Source organism: Astyanax mexicanus, chromosome 18, assembly GCF_023375975.1.
Source record: "Astyanax mexicanus isolate ESR-SI-001 chromosome 18, AstMex3_surface, whole genome shotgun sequence".
Classification (NCBI taxonomy): Eukaryota; Metazoa; Chordata; class Actinopteri; order Characiformes; family Acestrorhamphidae; genus Astyanax; species Astyanax mexicanus.
The window spans coordinates 12,723,861-12,751,445 of NC_064425.1; the positions used below are offsets into that span (position 1 = coordinate 12,723,861).

General features: G+C 39.0%; 1 protein-coding gene across 1 annotated transcript; it reads left to right on the forward strand.

Annotated features, from left to right (window-relative positions):
* c2cd3 (C2 domain containing 3 centriole elongation regulator) lies at window positions 1–27,538 on the forward strand. The gene is made up of 35 exons (XM_007248602.4): window positions 1–204; window positions 1,995–2,264; window positions 2,470–2,627; window positions 3,137–3,336; window positions 3,739–3,941; window positions 4,060–4,192; window positions 4,975–5,115; window positions 5,379–5,526; window positions 6,062–6,132; window positions 6,591–6,794; window positions 6,897–7,006; window positions 7,890–8,008; window positions 8,109–8,240; window positions 9,273–9,758; window positions 10,445–10,596; window positions 11,164–11,407; window positions 12,079–12,262; window positions 13,005–13,188; window positions 13,519–13,691; window positions 14,131–14,266; window positions 15,652–15,905; window positions 16,318–16,398; window positions 16,496–16,912; window positions 18,093–18,326; window positions 18,598–18,945; window positions 19,536–19,674; window positions 20,480–20,544; window positions 20,621–20,826; window positions 21,383–21,507; window positions 22,204–22,347; window positions 23,182–23,372; window positions 23,890–24,140; window positions 24,984–25,582; window positions 26,613–26,721; window positions 27,200–27,538. The coding sequence occupies exons 1-35, from the start codon at window positions 162–164 to the stop codon at window positions 27,329–27,331; spliced, it is 6,786 nt and encodes a 2,261-aa protein (XP_007248664.3). The 5' UTR covers window positions 1–161; the 3' UTR covers window positions 27,332–27,538.
* The last annotated feature ends 47 nt before the right edge of the window (window positions 27,539–27,585 follow it).

The following is a 27,585-nucleotide window of genomic DNA, read 5'->3' on the forward strand; positions in this document are numbered from 1 at the left end:
CCCCGGATCTGCAGAAGAAGTGAACTGAGCTGAGAGGCGGTTGTTGTGGTTTGGTTGCTGAGCGGCGCTCTGAAACACAGCAACACAGAGAAACACAGAGTCTGAAACAGAGATGATTACCTGAGCTCAGGAACCTGTACACCTGCTTCACAGCCTCAGAAATGAAGAAGAAGAAGCTGCAGAGTGTGAGGAGCGGGAGGAGAGGTAGGGCTGAGGGCCGCAGTGTGGATTTAACTGTTCTTACTGTGTTAAAGAACTTAGTTAGCTACTGGCTAACGCTAATCCCTCAGCAGCAGCAGTTAACGTTAGTTCATAAACACTGCACTAAAATGACTTTACCTGCTGTAAAAAAAAAAAACCTTCAGACAGGAGCTCAGAGTCTTAACAGGCTTCCCTCACTTGGGTAAACTCTGTAGGCTGCTGGGTTTAATCACTTTATTCCCTGTTATTTATCAAATAACAGCAGGAGTAAATTAGGTAGTTTGCCTAGCTCAAAGTAGGTAAGAATAAGTTCGCTTATCTTAGTTTAGCTAGTTAGTTAGCTTAGCTAACGCTAGATGTTAACTACGTTAAATATTAAAGATATAATTTTATGGTTAACCTATTCTCATGTTAATGTGACAGTGCTCAGCTTTGGCTTCTGGATACGCATTAGCTTAATTTAATGCAGTGGTGGACGAAGTTTACAGGAGTTAAAATAAATAAAACGCTATTAAGTTATACCAGTTAACCTACCTAAGGTAAAACATTAGCTAGCTTAACTAACGTTACCTCAGTAAATGTAGTTAAGTTAGCTAAGCTAGCTGTTAATGTTAGCTAGAAGTCTGATTTCGTGCCTGTCACAGTAATTGCATTATCCACTTATCACACAATATATCTTCACTGTCCAATGAAAAACAAGTTCTCCAAAATTCATGCGTTCTAGAGAAGCATGAAAGAAAATAATCATTGCTGTTTCAGGCTTCACTGTCCTTTATGATCAGTCTCTGCAAATTCACAGGGACTCTGATCAATGTAACTTAATAAAGCATGGAGAAAGGTTGCTGAAATTTGTTTATGAAATATTTATAAAAAATTGTAAGCAGGGCTGGTATGTTTAATTGCTTTAAGTCAGGGGTGTCCAAACTTTTTTTGTTGGGGGCCAGAAGGAGAAATATATTTGAAGTCACAGGCCACACTCTGTAATAAAACAAATAATGAAATATACCACTTTAAATAATACATTTTCCTGATTACTTTCAGCGCACCCTCTCCACTTCTCTTTGGCCCGTTTTTTTGCGCTACAACTGAGCACTCTCTCCGCTTTTAGACTCTTTGGCCCGTTTTTCTGCGCTACAACTGAGCACTCTCTCCGCTTTTAGACTCTTTGGCACGTTTTTCCGCGCTACTACTGCGCACTCTCTCCACTTTTAGACTCTTTGGCACGTTTTTCTGAGCTACAACTGAGCACCCTCTCCGCTTTTAGACCATTTGGCCCGCGCTACAACTTCAACTTCTCCGCTTTTAGACTCTTTGGCCCGTTTCTGACACCTAGCGTTCAAACTTTGAATCTCACATTATAAAAACCTGCTTAACAGCGGGCCAACTTTCATTCTATTTCTAGTTTGGACACCCCTGCTTTAAATGAACATATTTTCGCTTTTATTGAAAAAATATTGGTTTATGCCTTAGTGCCTCTTTAATGTGTTAGTATATTATTATGTTTTAGTATCATCGTTGTGTCATATAATTGCACTTCCTTTATTGTGGCCCCTAATTTTCAAGAGTTTATGCTTGGTGTGTGTTCACATCTAAGCTCTTATGTTAGCAATAGGGTGTGCCTTAATAAATAGGGTAGTTTAGGTATCTTTGAACATATAGAGTCAGTTTCCCAAACAGGTATTAAGTCTAGTCATGGACTACACAGCATTTTGAATGTGGATTTTTGTTGCTTTAAATACCCTCTTATTAATGTACTTGCTCATTACTTGCTCGTTACTGTTTTTGTTTTCCAGTCATCAGTGATGTTTCTCCTTCCACAAGCGTTCCTCCTCTTGTGGAAGGGCAAGTTCGATGTTTCCTGAGAGTCACAGTGAGTAGAGTGCTGTGGACCATAAACAGACCTCCCCCGGTGACGCTGGTTCGTTTGAGATGGTGGGGGGAGTCCAGCGGTGGAACAGTCTTCTGTCCGAGAGACGGATCCTTAACTCGACAGAAAGATGTTAAATCCACCTGCCGTTTTCCAGTCCGATGTGGACCCAAGCAGTTTACTTCATATCTGACAGGTAATGAATACAGATTGACTGAAGTAGAGGCCCTCACAGTCCCATGATTTAAACAAAATTAAATATATAACTTGTTATATTTTTTTAAGGTTCGGCCTGGTTAAATAAAGCTTAAACAAATCTATCTTATGTTTATCTTTAATGATTAACTTTAATGTTTCCTTGTGCATCTTAATGAAAGTGTTTGTCTATGCGTTATTTACAGATATGGGCTCCTTGGTGCTGGATGTTCTTACGAAGCCTGACCACTTGCCCATAGCACGAGTACAAATAGCTGGAATTGCTAGATTATCTCTGTCCCATTCTATAAATGGGTTTTTTACCCTTGTTTCACCAACATCTGAAAAACTGGGGGAGCTTCAGGTGAGTGGACCAAATTAAATGTATAATATATTCACCCACACTTCATTTTCCTCGAAACTCCACTCTCTCTCTTTCTCTCTCTCTCTTTCTCTTTCTCTCTCTCTTTCTTTCTCTCTCTCTCTTTTTTTCTTTCTCTCTATTTCTCTCTGTCTCTTTCGCTCTCTTTCATTCATTGACTCACTCACTTGCTCACTCACACAGCGTTTCCTATTTCTTTTTTGGAATATCCAAAAAACAAGTAAATATATGCAGCTACACTTGGATTTATTTCCTCCTTTAAAGCTCTTAGTTAAACTCAGTAACTCAGCACATTACAATATTCTCATTTAAAAAGCATTAGAACGTCAATACGTTATAACATAGATATTATAATACAGTAAACAAAAAAAGTCTTGATAAGTCATGATTATGACATCCCTATTGACTATATATGTATATTTTACATTCTAATACTACATAAATCTTCATGCTTTAAACAGTGTTTAAAACACCCTTTGTTCTTACTGTAGGTCGCACTTGCACTGGAGCCACTGACAGAAACGTATGACAGCAGTGGCTCAGTGCCAACCACAGACATGAGCACTGACGCTGCAGTGCCCGCTCCTGGACTGATCTCAGATCAGGGCCTGCTGGCACCTCCTCTGGTCCAACTGGGCCCAAGCAAAATAGGCAGAGAGTCCGTTGAAGGCAGTTCCAGCAGCACCCCAAGGTCTGTGTATGTCTTTCTTACTGTATTTGAATTGGTTTACCTTTAAATGTGTTCACTGTTTACTATGAGCACCAACTGTCAGTGATATTATAACACAGTGGAAGAGACTGGGAATATTAGCGACTCTGTGCTCTGTCTGTGTAAAATAACAGAGCGGGGTCAGCAGATGCTGAGAAGCATAGTGCACAGAGTTCACCAACTTTCTGCAGAGTCAGAGTCAGATTAGATCAACATTATTAGAGAGTAGAGAGACTTGTAAAGACTTGTAAAGTATTAATAGCCGAGCAGCTCAAACCCAACCAAACTTCACATCACCAAACACAATGCGGCCAGCGCAGGATACTTTTGGCAATATATAGAGTATGTGTTGTATTGTGACACATTTGGTGATTGTTGTTTTAGGGGGAAGGATCACCTGTACTTTCAAGAAAGAGGAGTCCCCATCAGAAGCCGGTCACCACTGAAGCCTGACAATATCTCTACGCACCAAAACCTACATTCTTATGGATCTCGTTCTGGAATTGAACCTTCACTTAACACAGATAACAACCCAGGTGTCCACATGCCCTCAGGAGACAGTCGTGCATCTGTTGATCTTCTCTCTGGTATGATTCATAAACATAAATGTCATTGCCAACCTTTGCATTTAAGGACAGTGATGGCTTAACATGCTGTGGATAGAATCCAAATTGAGAAGCATTTTATTGTTCTGCCCCCTCTCAGTTCTACTTGAGCGTGGTAGCAAGCTTAGGAATGCCATGGTGGTTTCAGCACTGAAGTCTGATACAGATTGTGATGTTCTGAAGGACACTCCCCTGCCTCTGCCAAGAGACAACATTGGTATCTCTCCTTTATCGTAAGTGTCTGTGACCTTTTAAAAAAATCAGATTTGATTACAAAAGTGCTTGAGCGACTCACCGACTTAAATAATGTAATTGATTACAAACATGCAAAAAAGTACATTTGAGTAACATGATAACAGATTGAGGTTTTGTTATGTTGTTTCCATGATTTGAAAGTGAAGCTTATGTCTGTTTTTATTATTGGTGGGAAAGCAAAGATATATATATATATTAAAAACTAGTCTGGTGTGGTTATATCAGCCTGAGGCTGCAGAAGTTGTTTGTGGGTGGGCAGGGATCTGTGTAGATGGGACTTAGTTCTTTAACGTGACAATAGGGATAAAAAAATAAAATCGTAGCTTTTGCTACAAGACAGTGAACAACTGATGTACATGAATACTGCTGAACTTGTTCCAGTCTGGTTATATGCTATACACTATTGGGAGTGCCCCCTTGAGGGGAATTCTGATGAGTGTCATTGTACTTTCCTGCTTTGACCATCACAGAATTTTAAGTGGCGCTCACACAGTTTATCATTGCATTGTTGTTGACTAGTTTGCCTGCCGTTTTGTAACGGACCTGTGTGTTGACTTGTTGGCGAGATGCTCAAAAAAGTGCAGCCTGTTAGTGAGGGGTGTGTGATATGGCCCTAAAATTATATCTACTGCAACAAAATAAATATTAACGTTTTATTTAGTATAAACCAAAAATTTGGATAATAAGTAAATTTGTCAAAAAAATAAACTAAAATAAAATTGTAAACTTATTGCTAACCTGAAGGTTTCATTTTGTTAAGACCACCCGTGCCTTCATCTGGGCAGCTACTGCAGAACATCCTCCACTCAGATCTCCATAATTCATCTCAGGACCCTGATCACCTCAGGCCAGAGGGGACCATAGACACGCATGATGTAGCTGTGGATCTGCTGCTTGGAAGGTAATGGGGTTTTACAGTTTAGGTCTGCTTTTCTGTAGATTAGGGTTTGTGTAAAATTTCAGAATTTGAGTGTTGAACCTGGTAATTGTTTACTAGTTATGCAAATCTACATTCTAGTGTTTCCTGTAGGTGCTATTTTTCATCAGCAGTGGCAGGCCTGCACTGCCACTGCTTCATTGTGTCATATGTAGCAGAAAAACAGGTTTTGTGTCCATGTGGTGTAAAAATGAAAACCATTAACATGTCGTGTCTGTTTGTTTTAGTGTGAATGGATCTGTGCTTCCTATTTGGGATGGAGATGGATCCCCTCAAGGTTCTCTCTCAGGCTGCAGCAGTGTGATGATGGACAGTGAACTTGGTGATCCTCAGTTTGACCAGAGTCTTCTGGAGAACCTGTTCTACAAAGCTTCAGTAGGTTCTGGGTTCTGTTGTGCTGCTGTCAAAAACCGCCTGCAGCTATCATATTTTTGTAATAATCTGATTTAAAGGTATCATTTTGCTAGAAATCAATTAGAAACCACCTTAAACTGACTCACAGAGCATTCATTAATACTAGAGACAACCACAACATTAACGAAAAGTGAACTGAAAGCTCTTCATAATTAATGTGATTTTTAACATGGTGAAACCTTCACATCACCTTTTGTATATGGAACAAATATTTTATATGCTGTGCTGAGGATACATATCACGTAAACACCTGCTCTCTTCTTATTGGATAGATGCGTTGTGTTGAACAAATTCATTTACATAAAGTTTGTCTCGACTTGCGGCTGCTTCTGAGAAAACCAACGCTTCCCACTGAAATTGAATGGGATGTTCCTTCATCATCCTGTTGTTTAAAAGCAGACACTTAAAAACTAAAAAAAACAAACAAAATCCAATCAAATGGTTTGACTTTGATTGTCCACTTGGATTTACTGTACTGTGAGTTTTCTGATTTTAGAGGGCCGACAGCTGTCTGAGTGAAAAAGAAGAAGATACTCAGAAGAAACCGAGCTCAGAGAAAAATAACAGGTCAGTTACAGCTATACACTCCTAAAAATACGGTACCAGTCAAAGGGTTGGACACACATTTTCATTAATATTTTTTATTCATTTTGTATTAATTATTATGTTGTGCATTAATATTAAAGACATAAAAACTAGAACATATGCAGTTCCTTCAAAAACCTTCCTTCCTTGATATAAAAACCCAGCCCAGGTGATCTACCTTATGAAGTCTCTGAGAGAATCAGCCATAGTTGGCATAGTTGGCATTAAAGCAAAAGGTGCTACTTTGAAGAATCTAAAGTATAAAACATATTCTGGTTTGTTTAGCACTTTTTTGTTTACATAACAATTGTATATGAGTTCCTTCATAATTTTCATGTCTTTAATATTAATCTACATTTTTGTTCATGGGAAATAAAATTTTGGTAACTAACAGCAAAAGCCTGGGGAGTAAAATTTACTTTCTTCGTATCTCTTTAAAGGCTGGATTCAGGTGTTGGGCAGCATGTAGGAGCAGAGAGCGTGTTCTCTGGACTCAGTGTGGACAGGATTGCATGTCTTGGAAGCATCCATGTGGCCAGAGTAGTCATTCTCCAGCTAACTGTCCCCACAGACAGTGTCTCTAATACAGCCAGGAAACTCTCAGGGAAAGGGAAACCCCCTCGACCCCTTACCTCTAAGAAATGGTACAGTGAAGGAAATGCATTTGTGTTTCACCTTTCTGTATGAGAAATTATGGCATCTGTAGCAAGTAGTTAAATCTTGTTTTGGCTGCTTGTTCTTGGCAGCTCATATTTTGTGGAATATCTCTTTCCACTTCCACTTACTGATGATAAGACCGGGTTGGCTGTGCCTGCAGAAGTTACTCGGGTGGTGTCCAGTAAAGTTGTAGATGGAGGTAGGAAAATGAGAACTTACACTAGTAAACAACACTAAGGGCTCTAAATGAGGTGTGTTCAGGTAAATTTCTGGTGTATTGCAATCTTCGTAACAGAAAACACAGGTGCTCCACTGATTAAGTACAACCTAGACAGACGTCAGCAGTCAGATGTTCATTGCTGTCTTAACAGTAAATTGTCAATGCAGCAGCACAAATCCAACATATAGGTCATTGTCAAATTCCTTTTTTTAGTGTTAAATGAGCTGCTCACGCTCCTTTACAGCGTGTATAAGCAGGTCAGTTTTCTATGCTGAGAAGTGTTTGTCACGTCTAGGTAGCTGCACCATTAAAATAGCAAACCTCCAAAGTCAGAGCACACCTGGCTCTTAAAGGGAATAATGAGCAAGTGACACACTGATTGGTTTATTTGACATTACGCACAAATCACACCCATGATTAATTAGGAGATTTAGTACATGTCTTTTGCTGGTTTTTCGAGCCGCGCAAGGTGTACTTTTCCCGTCGTTCTGATAGCAAAGACACACTGATGCCCTAAATTAAGCTGCATAGGGTGCGGTTCATGGCTCGCCTAAAGAACACTAAAATAGGACACAATCTGTTATCCAGTATTACTCGAAAACATTAAGTCATGAGAGCTATAGAGCAGTATATTGACCAAACAGACGTTGCCAAAATGCATTAATAAATAAATGCATAAAATGCATTAATTGCTTTCATATACAATTATCAGATCTAATCCTTTGCTACACTTAATAACACTATAAATGGACTGCCAGATATCGAGACCAATTCTCTTTAGAGCCCCAAAATATTCACATAGCGAAAAACAAAAAACCCAAAAAAGCTGATACTAACAAAACTGTATAAAATCTCATTTCAGTGGTAAACTTTCAGCAGCGGACCGTCTTCCCAGTGCATTTCAGTGGCCCAACCATTAAACAATGGTGGGACACAAGCCTTACTTTCAAAATCTTCTGCAGGAAGAGCTATCAGAAAAAGGTGAGTGTTCTAAAGAAACTTGGAATTCATCCTGTTTCAGTGCTTGCAGAGTAAGCACTGAATGGTAAGATATGATTTAACCCTTTGTGTGTTGTTTCAGCCTGTTCCTGTAGGGGTGGCCAAGTTCCCCCTGCGCACTATTCTTCAGAGTGATCGACTGTCTATCACTACTGCCATTCCTATCCAGAAGCTTGATGTGGATTCGGACAAAGAGGACATTGGACCCCTCAAGGTAACATAGCTTTTAGCATTCTTTAGGAGTTCATAGAGTTCACAGTGATTATCAGAAGTTCACTCGCACACCCTGCAGCTGATGAATATCAGTAGTATAGCATACTGTAACATATCAAAACGCTGCTATATAGAGTGTAGAGCAGGGAGAGCTAATAAAAGGGAGGTATTCTCGCATTAATTAAATGAAATAAAAAAAAATTACAGCATCCCTTTTGACAAACTAGTTGTTTTCAGCAGAAAGGTATGAATTGTAATAACCTAATTACTAAAAGACTAACTGCCTCTGTGTAATTTTACATGTGATCTACTAAGATTTTTGTGCTCTAGATATAGCTTTAATGTATTGTACTTATATCAAAGTTCTGTGTGGTGTGCTAAGAAATTAAACAGTGCTCAGAGTTAGGAAGCACCTGTGTTCATGACTTTGCTTCTGGGCAGTACCTATGCGTTAGGTGTGTCACAATGTTAATTTCTATCTTACACCTAACCAATAGTCTATTTTTACCTTCAGTCTACCTTGTCTACCTTCAGTCTGCATTGTTTAAATAGTAATAGTGCCTGTGAACACATCTACGCTGATGGGCATGGTGGGTTGGAAGTGAGGTGTGTTCAAGTATATTTTTGGTGTATTGCTATTTTGGCAATGGAAAACACAGGTGCTCCACTGACTGAATACAACCTAGACAGACGTCAACAGTTAGATGTTCATTGCTATCTTGGCACAATCTATGCTCACATGCACAAGCAGCAGTACACACACCCATAGCATGTGTCAGAATACAAAATAAAATAACATTATCTTATCAACACAAAATATAGGTAATTGTCACATTACTCTTGTTAGACATGTCCAGGTAGCTGCACCATTAAAATAGCAATTTGCCAAAATCAAGCATACCTGGCTCTTTAAGGGAATGGCAAGTGACATGCTGATTGGTTTATTTTATGCTACGTTTTGATGATTAGTGTATGGAACATCTCTTTCCACTACCATGCGCTAATAGTGAATTTTCGTTTTCCTTTCTTTAAGGTCTCGCTTGAGCTGGCAGCAGACAAGAAAGAGTTCTCCTCCAAAAGCAGGTCAGGAAAAAACACTCTGAGTCCAGCTGCATCTCCACGGAAAGCTCCTCTCCCTGAAGTAGATATTTCTCCTGATCCACAAGGTGAAGGACCCAGCGGGGATTTTCCACCTGTCTTTGAGTTCGACAGCAGAAGAGGTCCATCCCCTTTAACAGTTCCTCCACCACAGAACATCCTGATGCCCAGAATCAGGTCCCGGTCCTCCTCCCCCCGAAGTAGAGTTCAAAACTCCCCCCATAAGACCCCTCAAAGTGCGGATGAGGACGAGAGGGAACTTCTACTCCATACTCTGCTTGTGGTGCCAGATGGCAAGGACTTTAGCTGTGCACCCATGCAGCCCAATGTCTACCTAAACTGTAAGCTGTTTGGCTCTGAGGAGACCACCAGATCGGTAGTCAGCTGGGGTCAGACACATCCGACGTTTAACCTGGTTCAGGTAGGTTCACTGGTGATACCAAATCTCTCAAAGTGGGAGCTGAGGAGCATTTAGTGGACGCTTTTATCAAAAGCGACTTACAAATAAGGATGTACATTAATTAGCAATGTAGAACATAGAGGTCCAAGACAGATTTGTTTTTATTGACAGATTCTAAAGGAGGCCAAAGGTTAATAATGGGATAGAGGAGAAAGGGAGGGAAAGAAGAAAATGAGGTCAGAAGTAGTTAGTTAGTTTATTAGAGGTATTAGGAGAGTAGGTGCTCTTTGAAGAGCTCTTTAGGAGGTTTTGGAAGATAGTGAGGGATGCTTCTGATCTGGTAGTGGAAGGTAGTTTGTTTCACAATTGGGAAACTCTGTATAAGAACAGTCTGAAACAGTCTGCATTGCTTTTTGTAAGTGTTTGGTAAAGCTAGGCAACGTTTACTGGAGGACAGCAGAGGCCAGGAGGTAACATAGACATTAAGGAGGTAACGGGTAGAAAATCGTAAGATATTTTAATTTAATACGAGCAGCAACCGGTATCCAGTGGAGCTCAGTGAGTAATAGGGTGACATGTGCCTGTTTTAGCTAGTTAAAGACCATAGTATTGTGCTTTAACTGTACACTCAATATATAAAGCTAACTTCTTATTTTTGTGTCTGTTTGGGTGTCTGTTGTGTGTGTGTATATGTGTGTGTCTGGCAGGTTGCACCGGTGGCTCTTAATTCCAGGTTATTGGAGAGAATGAAGAATAATGTGATGATTATAGAAGTTTGGTTAAGAGCAGGCAGCTCTCATAATGATAAACTCCTGGGGCTGGTTAAACTCCCTCTACACCAGTTCTACATGTCGTTCAGGTGGGTATCAGAATAATAAATGTCTATAATTCATACTTACTTTAGTATGGACAACAATAGCTAATCCACACCAATATGTGGTTTAGACTTGATTAATAATAATTAAGGAGACAAAGACTGGAGTAAAATTGAAGGTGAATTAAGTCTAATACACAAAACAGAATTTCTAAAATCATAAGAAAATAGAAAATCTGAGCACATGTCACACTAAGCATTAGGTCTTCGCGGATGTATGCATTGTTGCTGAACACACACTATAAAGAGCCCTACTGTAGTAATGTATAGGTGAGCAGTCAAGCGCACACCATGCAGCTTGATTTTGGGTGTGTCATTGTGTCTTTGCTATCATAACGATGAGAAAAGTAATTATTGTGTGTCTTGAAACACAAAAAGGCATGATTTGCCTGAGAACCAGGAAATTGTTTCTGATTGGGTGGTTTGTCGAAAGTGAAAAATCAAAGTTAAAATTGGGCTACAAATTGCATAGTGTGCTCCAGGCTTTAGACCATTTAAACAGTGTTTACAGTGAAAATTTATATTAATTCTACTGCTTTTATTGTACAATAGAGACCCGAAGATTTCCCAGCTGCTGCTGAAGTCTCAGTATCCAGTGCTGGCAGTGGACAGCTACATGCCTGTCGTGGACATCTTCACTGGAGGAACTCGGGGGAGCCTGAGGGTGTGTCTGGCCATGGGCCTGTCCCAGCAGATCACGTCCCTCCAACGCATGAGAGACGAGGAACTGGCCTCTGTGTCTCAGATACCCAGACCAGCCCACCTGCTGGATCACAGACCAGTTCCAGAGATAAAGGTCTGATCTTCATCATTTCATCAGTTTAAGAGTGAAGAGTTTAACAATGCTGATTTTAACAACGTTTGTTGCGATTAGCACTGGGTATCAAAATTCAATACCAAAACAGCACTGGCCGAAATGCGTGTGTTCCTGTTTGTGTGTGTGGCCGGCTAGCTAGCTAGCTAGCCAGCCTGTCAGTCAGTCATAGGTATTGGGTCATTTTTGTAAAGTAAAGTTCAGGTTCAGGTAAAAGAATAAGGTGAAAGTAAATGATGGGATTTCATTGCTCGGTGTGAGCAGATTTCTTAAAAAGTCCATACTGATTTCAGTAGTTTCCTACTTATCGCTTTTTAAATCAGACCAGATAATGGAGAATTCAGCTGTGGGGAGGTATTTTTCATAAAACTGTTGGAGACACTATTTTATCTTCTATATTTTTTATTTCTTCTGATATGACACACTCACCCCTCCTGGGAAAACTCCTCAAATTCATTTACAGTTTATTTTTTAAGGGGGTCAGCAGCACCCCTAAACCTCTAACCCTAGAATCAAACATGATGTATAATTAGTGTATTTATTTATTTATTTATTTTATTACAATTATTTTTAAATGGCAAAATTGTTGATCACCATTTTTCCTGGAACAAGGAATTTCTGATTTAATGCAGTGTGTTAAACTGTTTGAATAGGCGAATGCTGCTCCCGCCACGGCTCTGAATGAACACGTGTTTGTGGTTCGAGTGGAGAAGGTGAGAGGACTGACTCCTCTCCAGTCCACCGTCTGGGGAGAAGCAGACTGCTACATCCACTACTCGTTTCCTGCTCAGGAGGACGATGCCAGGCAGGATGTTGACCCACATGTAGTGGAGAGCAGTAAGCAGCTTTCTGACACTGTGTACCTTTGTGTTTTAGCATAATGCTAACCAAAAAATTCCTTAGCTTTTTTTTCACTGTGATAAACATGAATAGTTTTATTAATTATTTTATTTTTATATAGAACAGTTAGTCTGTTTAAAATTATGTAACAGCTCTACACAGTTTCATACAGTTTTTTGTTTAATTTATAAATTGATAAGCTCCATGGTTTGATAGTTGCATTTGCCCTGCCTAATTAGCTACTATTACTTGGACACAGGCTTATGGATTTTTGCCTTCTTTTATATACAGTACCAATCAAAGGTTTGGACACACCTATTCTAATTCAGTGTGTTTTCTTTCTATTTAGGATTTTTTACATTGTAGATTTAATATTTAAGTATATATTTAAGCTATATAGGAACACATACAGAATTATTCTGTAAACAAAAATAATTTTAAACAAACCAGAATATGTTTTGTACTTTGGATGTTTTTAATCTGTGTCTTCATGAGGTAGAGTCACCTGTATAGTTTCTCAGCGTCTTGAAGGAGTTCCTGGAGGTGCTGAACAATAGTTACTCCTTTTCCTTTTTTGTACCTATTTCTACATGTGATTCTTAATTACTAATAGTTTTCATGTCTTAACATTGATCTACAATGTAGAAAATAAATTGAATAAAAAAATAAATAAAAACAATAAATGAGAAGGTGTTTACTGTATCTTACAATCTCATTTTTATTTCCTGTTTTCTGTCAGGTGTGAATCTGAAGTCGTACCGAACTGTCACCACACTGTGTGTGCCTGATCCAGTGTTTGGTCACTCTGAGACCCACGTTCTTGTGGCTTCTCCAGCTGTTCCAGTACAGAGACTGCTGCTCAGCTCTTTGGCCAGCCAGGGTCCCAGCGCTGGGGGAGGAATCCCGTTTGAAGTGTGGTGCAGGTAAAATGATGAACGGGTTAAAAACCTATAAGAATCCTGGTCATTTTGTTTGCCAAAGTCAGAGCGTACCTGGCTCTTAAAGGGAATGGCAAGTTTCTTTTTTCTTTTTTCTTTTTCACATTATGCTTAAAACACACCCATGATTATTAAGAGAATTAGTACACATTGTCTTTTGTGTGCTTTAAGCTGCGCAAGATGTACTTTTCCCATCGTTATGATAGCAAAGACACAATGAAGCCCTAAATCAGGCTCACCAATAGAAAGCTAAAATAAGGCCCAAAGACAAAAACTGAAGAGAAACTGAAGAGTCTTGTGCTTAAACTTTGGCAGGTATTATTACCCAAATGTTCGAGAGCAGCTGGTAGCCAGAGGGGTGCTGCCGATGGCCAAGCTGTGTGCCATGGTGACGATGCAGAGACAAGGCCAAACCGAAGCCCAGCTTTTCTCCCTTCCACTGATACCAAGAACCGACAGACCTTCTGATGTCCAGCCTCAGCCCTCAGGTCTTTTCTTCAATACATTAATAATATACAAACATGTGCTGGAGTCCAGACAGAATATACTGCTGGTCTTTGGGATATGGACTCTGTAATACCAGTGAACATTGCTTTAAGCAGTTTGCAATACTTATTCTATATTATTTACATTACACAGAAAACTAGTGTGTCAAAATTCGGACACGCCCTTAATTCAGTGTTTTTTTACATTACATTACATTACATTTGGCAGATGCTTTTGTCCAAAGTGACTTACAATAGTTTCATTATTTTGAGTTCAATAGAAAGTATAGGGGGATGTGGGATAAGTATGAGAATGTAAATGCTTTTTTTTTTTTTTTTTTTTTTTTTTTAAAGATGCTCCCTAACTTCTGTTCTGACTGTATCACTCACTATTCTGACTAATCACTCAAGCAATTATTTTTATATTGTGTTTTTATTGTAGGGCTTCTGGAAGTGAGTGTTCAGTACAGGACTCGGCCAGTAAGGGGCACTGGTGTGAGCAGTGGAGCTTTGGCATCCCGCATGGTGAACCTGGTGGTGCAGGTGCACAGAGCTGCTGGTCTACAGGCTGCAGCACGGTAGGTTTCTAAACCTTCACGTAAAATCTGCTCTTCTATACTAATATCAGCATCACAGCAATTCTCCAAATTCTTATAGAAAGCCTTCTCTGTATAGTAGAGACGTTTTTTCTTCAACAAAGCAGGATAAACTCTTTTTAATACTCATGATTTTACAAGAAACAATGAATGAGCAGACGTTCCAATACTTTGTCTTTTATATATGTATTTTAGTGGTTTCAAACACCAATTAATTGTTATTATTTTTCAGGGCTTCAGGCTAATATTTTAACCATCCCAATGACTTAACGTAAAATTGTTTGACACAAAATAGATGTATTTTTAAACGATACTAGTGTATTGTAAATTTTTCTACTGCTGATTTCTTTGAATGGCACATTGAAGTCTGTCCAAATAAAAGCTCAGTTCCACCTTTATCCCTGCTTACCTTTGCCACTTTTGAAGCTCCACAGTTGGCTTACATGATGAAACCAACCACAGTTTTTTCTTTGGAATCTTCCCCACTAGCACTACATTGGTCCTATTCTTACGATCTTACCAGCAATTTGTTGAAAATCTTTGTTGAAACGCATGACTTTATCTGTAAACAGACTGTATGCTAAGCAATAGAAAAACTCCCAGTCATATTTCATTTAGAATGAGGTCTTTACAAAAACTGCTTATATCTGGGTTTAACACATGCAAATCCCCCGTCCCAAAAGTGTCCAAAAGAGCATTAATCCCATTGTTTATTTTTTCTGTTTAAACTGTTTATTAAGAAGCATAACATTTAATGTAGTACAGCATATTAAGATCAGTTGCTTCAGATTTTCAAGTTGTAAAGAAACGTGTATATATATATTTACTCAAATATATATATACGTATATATATATATATATATATATATATATATATATATATATATATATATATATATATATATATATATATATATATACGTATATATATACATATATACTTACTCATAAAAACAACAGTCCTTTTTTTTTTTTTTTTTTTTTTTTTCGGTACCGAGATTTGGGATGGTGTTAGTCTGGATCCCTGATAATGGCCTACATTTTTTCATACTCCCTTTAATTAAATTAATTAGATGCTTTTTTTATACAATATTTCTCATGAATGTATGTGTTTTACAATATGTAGCCTATTTTTCTTTTCTAGGGGAAGTTAAAATTTTAAGTGTTTAGTTCCATTACAACTGTAGTTTACCTTAAACTACAGTGATTATTAGTTTGTGAGCTGATCTTTTTTTTTTTAACTAAAAGAGAAGTAGTATTAAAACCCTGCTTTTGTTTTCATTGGTGAGTTTAACTATTTATCAACACTCCTGAGTTAATCTCCAGCAGTATCCTGAAGGTTCTCCCTGTATTCTCTGTCTACACAGGGCTGCAGCACTGCAGTATTACTCTGAGGTTGGAGTGAACTGCTTTGTTACAATACAGCTGTCCTTACTGTCGGAGAGGGAGAGCAGGAGTACTCGTGTGGTCGCACGGAGCTTCTCCCCAGAGTTTGAGTATCATGCAGAGTTCTGTTGTCAGATGTTGGTGCAGAGGGACACTGGTGAGAGCGTGAGTCTGGTGGAGCTGCTGGAAGATGCTGTGGCGGTATTCACTGTTTACAACAGAGACACGCGAAAGGGTAAGTTTTCTGAATAAAGGAACAGCAATTTAAGGTAAATGACTGAGTGAATGCAAATATATGGCTGTAGGCACACTTTTCAATCGGGTAACCAATGGGGTAGGACGGTATCCACCATTTTTAAACCTCAAATCTCAAAAAACTACAACTGTATACTGTATTATCGGGCATACATACTGCAAGCAATAAAAAACTCTTGAAGCTGCACAGTTAACTGACATGGCCAAACACCAACCACAATAATTTCCTTTAGGGACATTCTCCATTAGTGGCACATTGATCCTCCTTTTCTTGCAGCGTTAACAGCAATCTGGATGTTAGATAGGGATCTTAGTATTCATGTCTACTAAGTCAGTGTTCATTTTACTGTTATGTAACATTTATTTGTTTTATTTTATTTTATTTTGTGTAGGTGTTGGTGCATCGACACCTAAGGACACTGTATTGGGCTCAGTGAGAATTCGTCTAGCAGACCTCTTGCATAAAAGAACAGGTAGGAAGTGAGGTGATTTAAGAAGAAATACTAGCTATGTTCTACAGTATATTACTGTAAAATTGCAGTATTAAAACAGAATGTGTTGGTTTTCCAGGCATATCTGGTTGGTATGGTCTCTCTCTTCCTCCGAGCGCCTCATCACATTGCAACCTGACCACAGTCGGAGGGCTGGAGCTCTCCATACACTTCAGCCATCATGCAGACCGAGAGCGTGTCCTCAGTTCAGCCCGCCTTCTGGGATGGCAAGACAAGGGAGATGACGGTGAGGAGAAGGAGGAGGATAAAGAGGAAGGAGACTTGGGTTCAGAAAGATGGCAGTCGCTGGGATTATCAGTCTCTATGCCCAGAGCTTGGCTGCCCACCCACTGTCTGCTGCTCCCGGGTCACACCGAGCTCCAGCGATCTACATACTGCTACTACAGATACAAGCTCTATGACCAGGACACCTTCTGCTCTCAGCTGAGACATCCCATCTTGGAAGCGATTGAGGAGGAGGAGTCAGGAAGAGCTGGTAAATATCGCCAAATATCATGTTTCTCTCGCTCTGTCCAGAGTTGCCCGTTCCTTTAGGGAAGAACAAATCCATTGATGGAATAACCTGTTGCTTTTGTATATGCAGGTAGTCAACTGACCTCATTCTTTGGTCACATAACCTTGCTGAACCTAGACCTAACCAACTGCAGCAACCCCAGATCATAGCTCTGCCCCCACAGGCTTGTACAGTACAGTAGGCTCTGATATTCTGGAACAGGGTAAATCTGGACTCATCTGACCTCCACATGACTTCCTTCCGTTCCACTCCAGAGTCCAATCTTTATGCTCCCTAGCAAACTGAAGTCGTTTTTGTGTAACAAGCACTAAACCTACCATTATTAAAAATGAGTTACATGAAGAGTTAACCTGACCGTTACATTCATTTTATTATTAGCATTATTTAGTAACACAACAATAGTGTACCAGATTATAAGGCGCATAATCAATGAACGTCTTATTTTCTGGTCTATTTTCATACATAAGGCTTACCAGATTATACAGCACATTATGTGACACTAGTAAGGAACAGTGGTTTTCTTTTTTATTCAGCTAAGCTAAATAGCTAAGCTAGGTTATAGATAAACTTAGCTAAGTTAAGTAAATGATCCCGATCTCTTGAGTTTCTTTCACTGCATTGTGCTTGTGGAAAAGCTCTTACTTTCACTATTAAACACATCCCTCAGTTCTAGTGCTGGTTTTCTACCTATTGATTTATTTCACCAAACGACTTAGTGATTGTGATCACTGATCACTGTTCACTATCATTCAAGATTTTTAGGTTGAGGGTTAGATTTAATGTTTAGGTTGAAATTTGGGTTATGGCTGGGTTTTAGGTTTGATTCATTTTTAGGGTTAGAGTTAGAGTTATGTGTAGGGTTAGGTTTTATTAGGGATATTAATTATTTACATTCAACTAAGGGTTTAGTTGCATTTAATAGACGTTCAGTTAAATGTTAGTTGAGTATCTATGAGGTGTCAATAACGGACCATCCAAATAAAGTAATACCCAAACTTTTTCTTCAGTAATGAGTGAATGGCAAAGTTCTTTATATCTTTCTTCTTTCACCAGAATGTGAAAGTGAATGACCTGACATTATCAAGGATGCTATGTATTGTCATGTTTAATTTATAATTATCTTCATTATCTTCTTATCCAGACTTAGACTCAGGCATAGCCACAGTGGCTTTTCCAGGAAACCAGACTGCGGAGCTGAGGGGAAGCCAGCCCCTGCTCTGGTACCTGAGGGAGGAGAGGCTGGAGGTGCAGCTCTGGGTCTCTTTTGGGAAGGGGAAACGAACACGACCTCATGACTCTGATCGTCTCGTCGGCTCCGCCTTCCTCGATCTTTCAACACTAACAATAGCTTCAAAACAGAAGCTGACAATAAGTGGTACTCTATTGCATTTTTTATTTTTAGTTATTTTCATTTTTCATATTTTTAAGTACTGTTTAATATATTGTTGCTGTCTGACAAAAAAACGGCAGCTTTACAGATAGAAAAATAATAATTGAATTGAAGTTAATGTAAAAAGATTTTATTCCAGGTGATTCTGGAACATTTATGTTAATCCATTTATCATGAAACTTTTTAATACAATGTAAAGAACAACTGCTATGTGCACTTTTAAAAAATATGCAAATCATTTAATTTTTTATTATAGGTGTGTATCCTCTGTTTAAGCGTTCTGCTGCTGATCTGGGTGGAGCTGCCCTCAGAGCCCACATCACTGCCACCACAGGTTCAGCCTGTCTTCCAGCCCCAGCCCTCCCTGAGGAGGAGGAGCAGGTGAGCAGCCCAGGAGAGGAAGAGGAGGACCAGGTTCCCTTATCCAGACTCTCTCGCAGTGCAGACGGTGTGTCGAGGTGGTGTCGTGTTCCTAGCCGACAGCCCACCAAATCAACCATAATCTCAGAACCGCAACCTCCTTCCCGCGGCGCTGAGCTCAGCGAGGAGGAGACCTTCACAGCCAGGATCAGCGTGGAGAGAGCCATGCACCTCAGCCTGAAGGGTATGATGTAAATTAAGCTTTAATATTTTTTTTCAAATTGCTCTCTGGATATCTTTTTTGGACCCTTTTAAAAAAACTTCTTAAATTCCTGTCTTGTATAAATTTTTCAAATATTGCTGAAAGTGATACAGAGCACTGTGTAGAACAGCACTGCCAAAAAAAGCACACTGGTACATCTCACTAGCTAATGCTAGCCAGTTAGCATAACAAGCTAACACAATCTGGACTGGGACGAGGGAACTGTATCTCAGCTCTGAGCTGGCAGCTGCATACCATTATTGATCTTCTTAACTGAAGACCAGATTATCATAAATCTTAAATAAAACTATATCTTACCAGTGCAATACCATCAAAGCATATTCTACCATCAGCAAGTAATCCAGCTCAGAACAACAGCTGGCATCACGGCTAATGCTCTCCAAGCCTATCGAGGCTCAGCTTTAAAACTGAGAACCAGAGTAATGTACAGATGTGATATACATTTCATAACAAACGGCACGACTGAATCTATCTAACCAGTGCACTGTTATAGACCTGTCATCAACCATCAGCGAGTAATCCAGCTGTTAAACTGTTATTTTGTTCCACAGGTTGTCCTCTGGCTGAACGTAGTGGTAGTCTCCCCAGCTGCTGTGTCTCGTACGCCGTGGCCGACAGCTCTGCTACACTGAGCACAGATGTGGTACAAGACAGTGACTGTCCTGTTTGGGACCATCATCAGGAATGCAGGTGGGTCATTCATTCTAAACCCGTTCAATTTTATTCTTTAGCTAGAGATGTGTTCGATCTGATTACATGATTCCGGTCACATCATTTTCGAGCCCTGAGCTTGTGGCTGGAAGGTTAGGAAAGCAGGTATGTGATATACAGCTCTGGAAAGAAATAGAGACCACTTAAAAATGATGAGTTTCTTTGATTTTACCGATTAAAAAAACTCTGGAATAAAATCAAGAGGAATATGGATGATCATAAGTCATCAAACCAAACTGAACTGCTTGAATTTTTCGCACCAGGAGTGGCATAAAGTTATCCAAAAGCAGTGTGTAAGACTGGTGGAGAAGAACATGCCAAGATGCTTAAAAATGTGATTAAAATCTAGGGTTATTACACCAAATATTGTTTTCTTTATGAATATGAACTTGTTTTTATTGCATTATTTGAGGTCTGAAAGCTCTGCATCTTTTTGTCGTTTCAGCCATTTCTCATTTTCTGCAAATAAATGTTTTAAATGACAATATTTTTTTTATTTGAAATTTAATCAAATTTTTTTTAGAGCTGTATATGATCTGTTATTGAGTATGTTAGTGCGAACCATAATCCAGGAAGCTAGCTACCTATAGAGCCATCTACTACTTTTATGCACCACCCACATTTCTTTTTACTCCATCCTGTCTACACACACGCTGCAATGCCAAAGTATCGGATCAGGACTCAAATGACTCGAACTCGAACATCTCTACATGTAAACTGTAACCAAAAAACCGTTAAGTTGATGTTAACTAAACAAATAATTGCTTTCTATTGTTTTCTGCAGGCTGTCAAAGGAGCTACTTGTGGATCCTCAGCAGGCACTGGTGTTCAAAGTCTGGCACAAAGGAGGTATGACGCTTGTATCCGTTATTTGTTTTTATGCACTTTGTCGCAGAGAATTTGACTGTTTTATGGTGTTTTTCAGAGCTGGAGAGAGTGATTGGCTTTGCTTCAGTGGACCTGTCTCCTCTGCTGTCTGGATTTCAGTCTGTGTCTGGCTGGTACAACATCACAGACTTCAGTGGCCAGTGTCAGGGCCAGATCAAGGTGTCTGTCTCTCCTCTAACGGGTGTGCAGGAGCTCCGGCCCCAGAGGCTGGCCCTCTGTGAAAACACCAACACTGACTCCAGCGTATGTCACGTCTTATTATACACTTATCTCCTTTACATCTCCATTAAAAGAGTGCTTTATCAGAAGAAAGTGATTTTAAACACATTGACTAATAATGAACTTATCTACCAAACACTGTAAGCCATCCTTTAGCCCTGCGCATGCCTACATCAATAGTTACAGGTGCATCTTGAATAATGTGAAACTTCTATATTATATAGATGTGGTACACACAGAGTGATCTATTTTAAGTGTTTATTTCTTTTATTGCTGATTATAATTATGGCTTACAGCCAATGAAAACCCAAAAATCAGTGTCTCAGAAAATGTGAATATTATATAAGACCAACTGGTACTTTTGGCAGTGTGGGCAGTGTGCCAAGTCCTGCTGGAAAATGAAATCTGCATCTCCATAAAAGTTGTCAGCAGAGGGAAGCATGAAGCAGATGACATGGTGCTATTACACATTCTCACCAAATTTTTACAGACTGTTGCTTTGAAAGGATGCATACAGCTACAGTGTATTTGGTGGTACTGCTACTCCTGCTGTTGGTGATGGAGTGTGTTTTTCTTGCAGTCTCTGTTTAGTGCCTTGCCACTGTGCTATCAAACTACAGCTGTGTACAGCAGCTTCCCCAGCCACATCACCCGGTTTCCTGAGCAGAGGATCAGCTCCCCCTCCGACATACTGCTGTCTGCCAGGTAACATGACTGTTTGCAGGGCTGGGTATCAAAATGTCATCAATGTCATGGGTTTCTCAGAAATATCTAGGTACTAAGTACCAAAAAAAAATCATTTTTGATACTTTGCGTGAAACTCACATAATTACGCCAAACGCAAAATGCACAAATACTGAGGTAATAATGTCAAAGTGCTCTAAAGTCTCCCTCTACTTCTAAACATTCATCCACACTTCATTTCATTCAAATTGTTGTAACACCGCCACTGTACTGAAGTCTCTCAGGCACTCTGTCTCACACTCTCTCTTTCTCTCTCTCTCTCGCTATCTCTCCCTCTATCTTTCTCTTTTTCTTTTTCCCGTCTCTGTTTCTCTCTCTCTCTCTCCTTTCTCTCTCACTTAATTTGTGTCTCTCCTCCTTTCTCTCTCGCTCTCTTTTTAAATGACAAACTTTGTCATTTCTCTCTCTTCCCCTCCTACTCTTTCTCTTTCTGTCTCTTTTTCTTTCCCTGTCTCTCTCCCTCACAATTCCCCGTTTTGGTGGTACCAGTATCTAAAAAATTTATCCAAAGTGAGAATTGGAATTTGATTAATGTTTAGCTACTTTTTAATAAGTTTTAATAGTTTTTTTATGCCTCAATTGTAACCTAGTATTTCCCAACGTCCATGGTCCTTAATTTAACTGACTTGTCATTACCATCTCTCATTGATTTTTAAGATCTAGTGTAGCTGATCGCCATGATGAACATATGGACAACGTTCGACGCTTCCATCACGCTCTGCAGGAGGGCGAGAGTGCTCCACTGCCTTCCGGTGCTGGAGATGCTCACCCATCCAGCTCTGTCCTCTTCTCAGCCCTCAGGTACCGATTCTGCTGTTGAGTTCAGAAATACATGTTCCACTTAAAGGAGAAGTTGTGAATTGTATTTATTGCATGAGAATATAATAAATAACGAAGAAAAAAGTCTACCTAAAAAAAAATCAGTATTTGCATACTGTTCCTTTTGACCAGTAGTAGTCGACCAACAAAGGCAAGTGTGCTTCGTAAGATGGCTTTCAGTTAACAGATGTGCCTCATCAAGAGCTAATTACTTGAATTTCTTGCCCCTTAATGTGTTTGAGAGCATCAGTTGTAAAGTTGTGAAGAAAGACAATTGGTATACAGTGAATAGTCCTATATTAGTAATGTTCTAATCCATATTATAGCAATAACTACTCAACAAATTAAATAAATAGTTCAGTCAATCTGAAAGTCAATTTTCTTAAGTGCAGTTGCAAAAAAGACCATCAAAAGCGTTGATTAGGATGAAACTGGCACTCATCAGGACTGTCCTAGGAGGCAAAAGTTCCCTCTATTGCACAGGATAAGTTAATCAGAGACGCCAGAAACCGCAAGTTAACTTTGGTAGCAATATTTTGGTTTGTTTAGCGGTTAAGTTACTACATGATTCTTTATATGTTCCTTATATGTTACTTTATAGTATTCATATACAGTGTAGGAATATGAGACAGTGTGTCCAAACCTTTGACTGATACTGTAATTGTGGAATAAATATAGCTTTTAAGGTGGGGTAATTAGAAAACTTTGCAAATTAGATTTTCAAAGCGTTAAATGGTCATTTAAGACTGCAAGTGTGCATGGTAATAAATGAAAATGGTGATTTTTATGAATTGTGTGTGTTTTGTGCTCTTTCAGGAAAAACCTCAGTGAGCTGGATGACATCCAAAAGTACTTCAGTCGCAAGCTGGCGACTCCAGTCTTTTCAGGAATGGGTGAACAAGGCCGAGACACGAGGCAGGAGCAGCACAGAGATTCAGAAACAGACACGGCACAGCTACTGCTCAAGTCCAACAAACTGGTGGGAGAAGTCAACAGCATCATTAAAGGTACAACAAGCATTAAACCTGGTTGTGGTTTGACATACCTCTTCTTATTTAATGTGTTTTCTTATGATTTTTTTTTACATTGTAAATAATAATTGAAGACTATATTAAAGCTATACAGGAAAACATGCAGAATTATTCTGTAAACAAATCTGGTTATGTTTTATACTTTAGATTCTTCTAAGTAGCTCATTTATCTTTGAGGACAGATCTGCACACTCTTGGTATTTTAATCTCAGTGTCTTCATGAGGGAGAGTCACCTGGAATAGTTTTCTCAGCGTCTTGAAAGAGTTCCTGGAGGTTCTGAACAATAGTTGCTGCTTTTTCATCTCATCCCAAATCACTATCTCAGTTCATCAGGTTTAGATTAGGGGATTGTGGAGGACAAACACTTTTTTTACTGTTTATTGATAGAAAAAAACATTAAATAAAGAAATAAAAAAACATTAAATTAAATGGTGTGTCCAAACATCTGACTGGTACTGTATGTGTTTTGGATATGTATTTTGTGTTTTTTAGGTCTAGGCACTCGTCAGACTGAACCAGCATCTTCAAACTCTCAGCTCAACCCATCCACACCACCTCAGAGGGAAGTTCATGTTTTCTCTGGTGTTATTGGTTTAACACTTGCAGAGTCAGACAGCTGTGATACGGAGGGCTGTTCTCCAAAAGAGCCAGAGAGGAAGCTGGAGGACATCTCAACCTACACCTCACCTGCTGCAGAGCAACTCAGCCAGTCACCTGTCCCTGAAGATGAGGACATCCACCAGGTAGAGATGGAGCAGTTGCTGTTTTAACTGTTAATTCTGCTCTTAGTGATGATCTCCATCTCCACTACATATTACATCCATGTTTATACTACTAGGAATAACTAATTCCACTAACTATGAATTTTTTAACTACTTCCACTGCTGGTGTAGATATTCACCTGAATATATTAGACTTAGAATGGGTCCCACTTATATTTTTGACTTTATAGTACATGTGATATAGGGACTGTGAGCCTGCGTTACTCCTCCAGCTCATGTTGTTTGTTCAGTGTTTTGAACATACAACACAGAAATGTTGCCCTGTGTTCTAGGGGTGGGCAATACTATATTGAATACAATATATCGTGACACAGAAATATCATGATATTAAAAATCCATATCGTGATAATAGGGCTGTTCTGTCTTAAAAGTGGTCTATTATTCACTGTGAAGCTTTAGGTGTATTTATTGTATAATTGTTTTAGTTTGCAGTTATATGCATGCACTAAATATTCTGCAATATTATTTGCTGCATTATATTATTTTATGCTGTATTATTTATTTTGCCACATTATGATTATTCTGTTATACTATTATACTATATTCCTGAAATTAATTAATTATTTTAGTTTTCCTATATCGCCAAGTATATCGTTATCGCAAAAATACCCTGAAATGTTGTGATGTTATTTTAGAGCCATATCGCCCACCCCTACTGTGTTCTTGCCCTGAAGACACAATAAATAAAAAAAGTTTATTAATGTATTATATTTGAATGTGTATTAGTGTTTTTTTTTAAATACTATCAAACATGTATCCTTATCCATTTATCCATATCAGAAATGATCCTATCTTTATTACCAGGACAACTCGTCCAGTGAGGAAGAGAATGGCCATAAAGAAGTGAACGATGCAGAAGAGGAAGATGAGGAGTTTGAGGAGACGTTGGTAGAGCCTCGCCCGCTGAATGAGGTAACCTCAATCACAGACAGGACCAGCCCCTGGACCAGTGTGCTGTCTGACCCTGATCTCGGCTCTCTGGAGAGTCTGGAGGTGGAGGAGCCGCCTCTCTGGCACTCTCAAAACATCACACAGGAAAAGAAGAGGAACAGCTCCGGTTTCCTGCCAGCTGCACCTTCGCAACATCTGCCTTCTCAGCGTAATGATGACTCTGATTATTCTGATGGGTTTGAATCAATTGAGGAGATTGAGGCAGTTAAAGATGTACAGAGTGACAGTGAGGAGCACAGTGAGGAGCAGGAACCTTGGGCTGCTGGACTGCATCAGAATTCTTCTCAGGGAACCAAGCAGGTAGGAGATCATGGCCAGCATGACACGTCAGAAGATGATGATGATGATGATGATGATGAAGTGGAAGACAAAGATGACTCACCGTTACCTCTCAGTTCAGGATCTAGCACCAAGGAAAACCATAATGAGAATGATGAAAATAAAACAAATCTGTATCCTTTTTGTGCTGAGTTACCATTCCATACGTTTCTGCATTGAATCTACATTGCTACATCTTGGGTAACTGGTGGTTTTTACTTTTGATGAACAAGTTTAGCGACATGCTAAGCATGAAATAAATTGCAATTCTATATGAACCAGTACACAAGATATGCCTCAAAATAGTCAGAAACTGCCCAAAACAACATTTACTCCACTCTGTGCCTTTAGATTTGAGACTTCATCTTTTGATTGTAAGTGATTTGAGCCTTTAATTTAGCTGGAAAACAGTCTAGGCTGTGGTGTTTACCTGCCTAGCTAAGCCAGATACTTTATCATGGGCCCAGTTTATAGATAAAGCCCCGCCTTTTAACAAAAAGAGCCAATCAATTTGCGGCTTGTACTGAGAGCAAAGAGAGTCAGCATGCGCTCTAACACCAGTCACTTAACTTCAGTGTCTCTGATACGATTTTTCATCTTCAACACTTGTATTATTTATTCAACTAGCTATCTGATATTCAGGGGAGTCGAACTATCAAAGCAAAGGTTAGCTTAGCAAGTGGTTAGCACAATTGCCTTTCAGAGCTAGGGTCATGGGTTCAAGTCCCTAACTGGGTGAAGTTTCCATGTTCTCATTGTGTGTGTACGTGGGTTTCCTCCAGGGACTCCAGTTTCTTCCCATATCCTCCCTCAAACACATTTTTTTTATTTCAGTATCATTCAGAATCCGCTCGAGAGCTACATTAACCTGGAAACTACGTACCTGAGTTCTGACCTTCATAACTGTAGACCAATGTAACATACAGAAATATAGTTTACATATCCTATCAAGCAGCAGAACTCACTCTATCTAACCAGCACAGTAACATCATTCTGATTAATTCAGCTCTGTAAACAGTTAGCATTGCCATGTAGCTTCTATCCAGTTGTGTTGTGGCTAATGCACCATTTTAGGCTTCATAATAAAAGGCCAGCCACATGCCATCAGTTTATCAGTCATTTTCTACCTTTAGTTTGTACCTTGACTTGTTTTTTTTGTTCAAGCTGTGAAGATATAGAGATGCCAAACTTCTTTCTTCCATCTCACCACCTGGAGGCTTCTATGAGAGCTATTCGTTTAGCTCCTGTGTTCCCATCAGTTTTCTCTGATCCAGTAAGTATCTATGCCCATAGATCTTTACAGTGGTGTGAAAAAGTATTTGCCACGTACAGTTTTCTTTTGTTTATGCTTTTGCCATACTGATATTTTTGGGATTTTTAGTTTTTTAATTATAATTTTATTTATTAAAGGATAAAAACTATCCAAACCTATCCTGCCCTATGTAAAAAGGATTTTCTCCTAAATCTAATACCTTTTGTTGTGCCACTTTTGCAAAAACATTTTCACACAGAGCTACATTGATTTTAGATTTTGTTTTAATTAAATAATTTAAAAAGTGCATTTTATATTTACTGAAGTTATATTTGTCTGATATAAAAGTTTGTTTGACAATCTGAAAAATGTAAGTATTACAATAAAGCAAAAACAAAAGAAATCTGTAGGTGGTAAATACTATTTCACGGAACTGTACGTGTGCTCATGTGTAAAACACATTGTGATTTTTCTTGTTTAAAATGACTTCTTTTCGCAGGATGTGAAGTCTGCAGCTCAGCATCGTCATGTGACACGACCGAGGCTCAACCTCCATTCATCATCAGCAAATAGAGAAGAGACCAAAAGAATTGCGAAAATATTTGCGTCACATTTTACAGAGGAATGTTAGTTTATAACAGTTTTATAGATTGAGTTGTTTTTTTATTGTAATTGTTAACTGTTTGTTTTATTTATTTTCTAATCTATATTTATATGATTTAAATAATGTCCAAATCTCAGAGATGAATTGAATAATGTGAGGAATAATAAGGCTGTGTATTTGCTGTGTGAATGTATTGTTTTTTATTTTTCTAAATAAAGACGTTTGTAGTTTGTACATTTGCTTGCTGTTGAGATGTTCTCATGGTGCCAGCCTGCAGCAGA

Bases quoted from the DNA above. Each gene is read 5' to 3' on its own strand.
- c2cd3 (XM_007248602.4), top strand. From the start codon at position 162: ATGAAGAAGAAGAAGCTGCAGAGTGTGAGGAGCGGGAGGAGAG. The intron at 5,116-5,378 runs GTAATGGGGTTT...TGTTTGTTTTAG, and splicing joins GTGGATCTGCTGCTTGGAAG to TGTGAATGGATCTGTGCTTC. The intron at 19,675-20,479 runs GTGGGTCATTCA...TGTTTTCTGCAG, and splicing joins GACCATCATCAGGAATGCAG to GCTGTCAAAGGAGCTACTTG.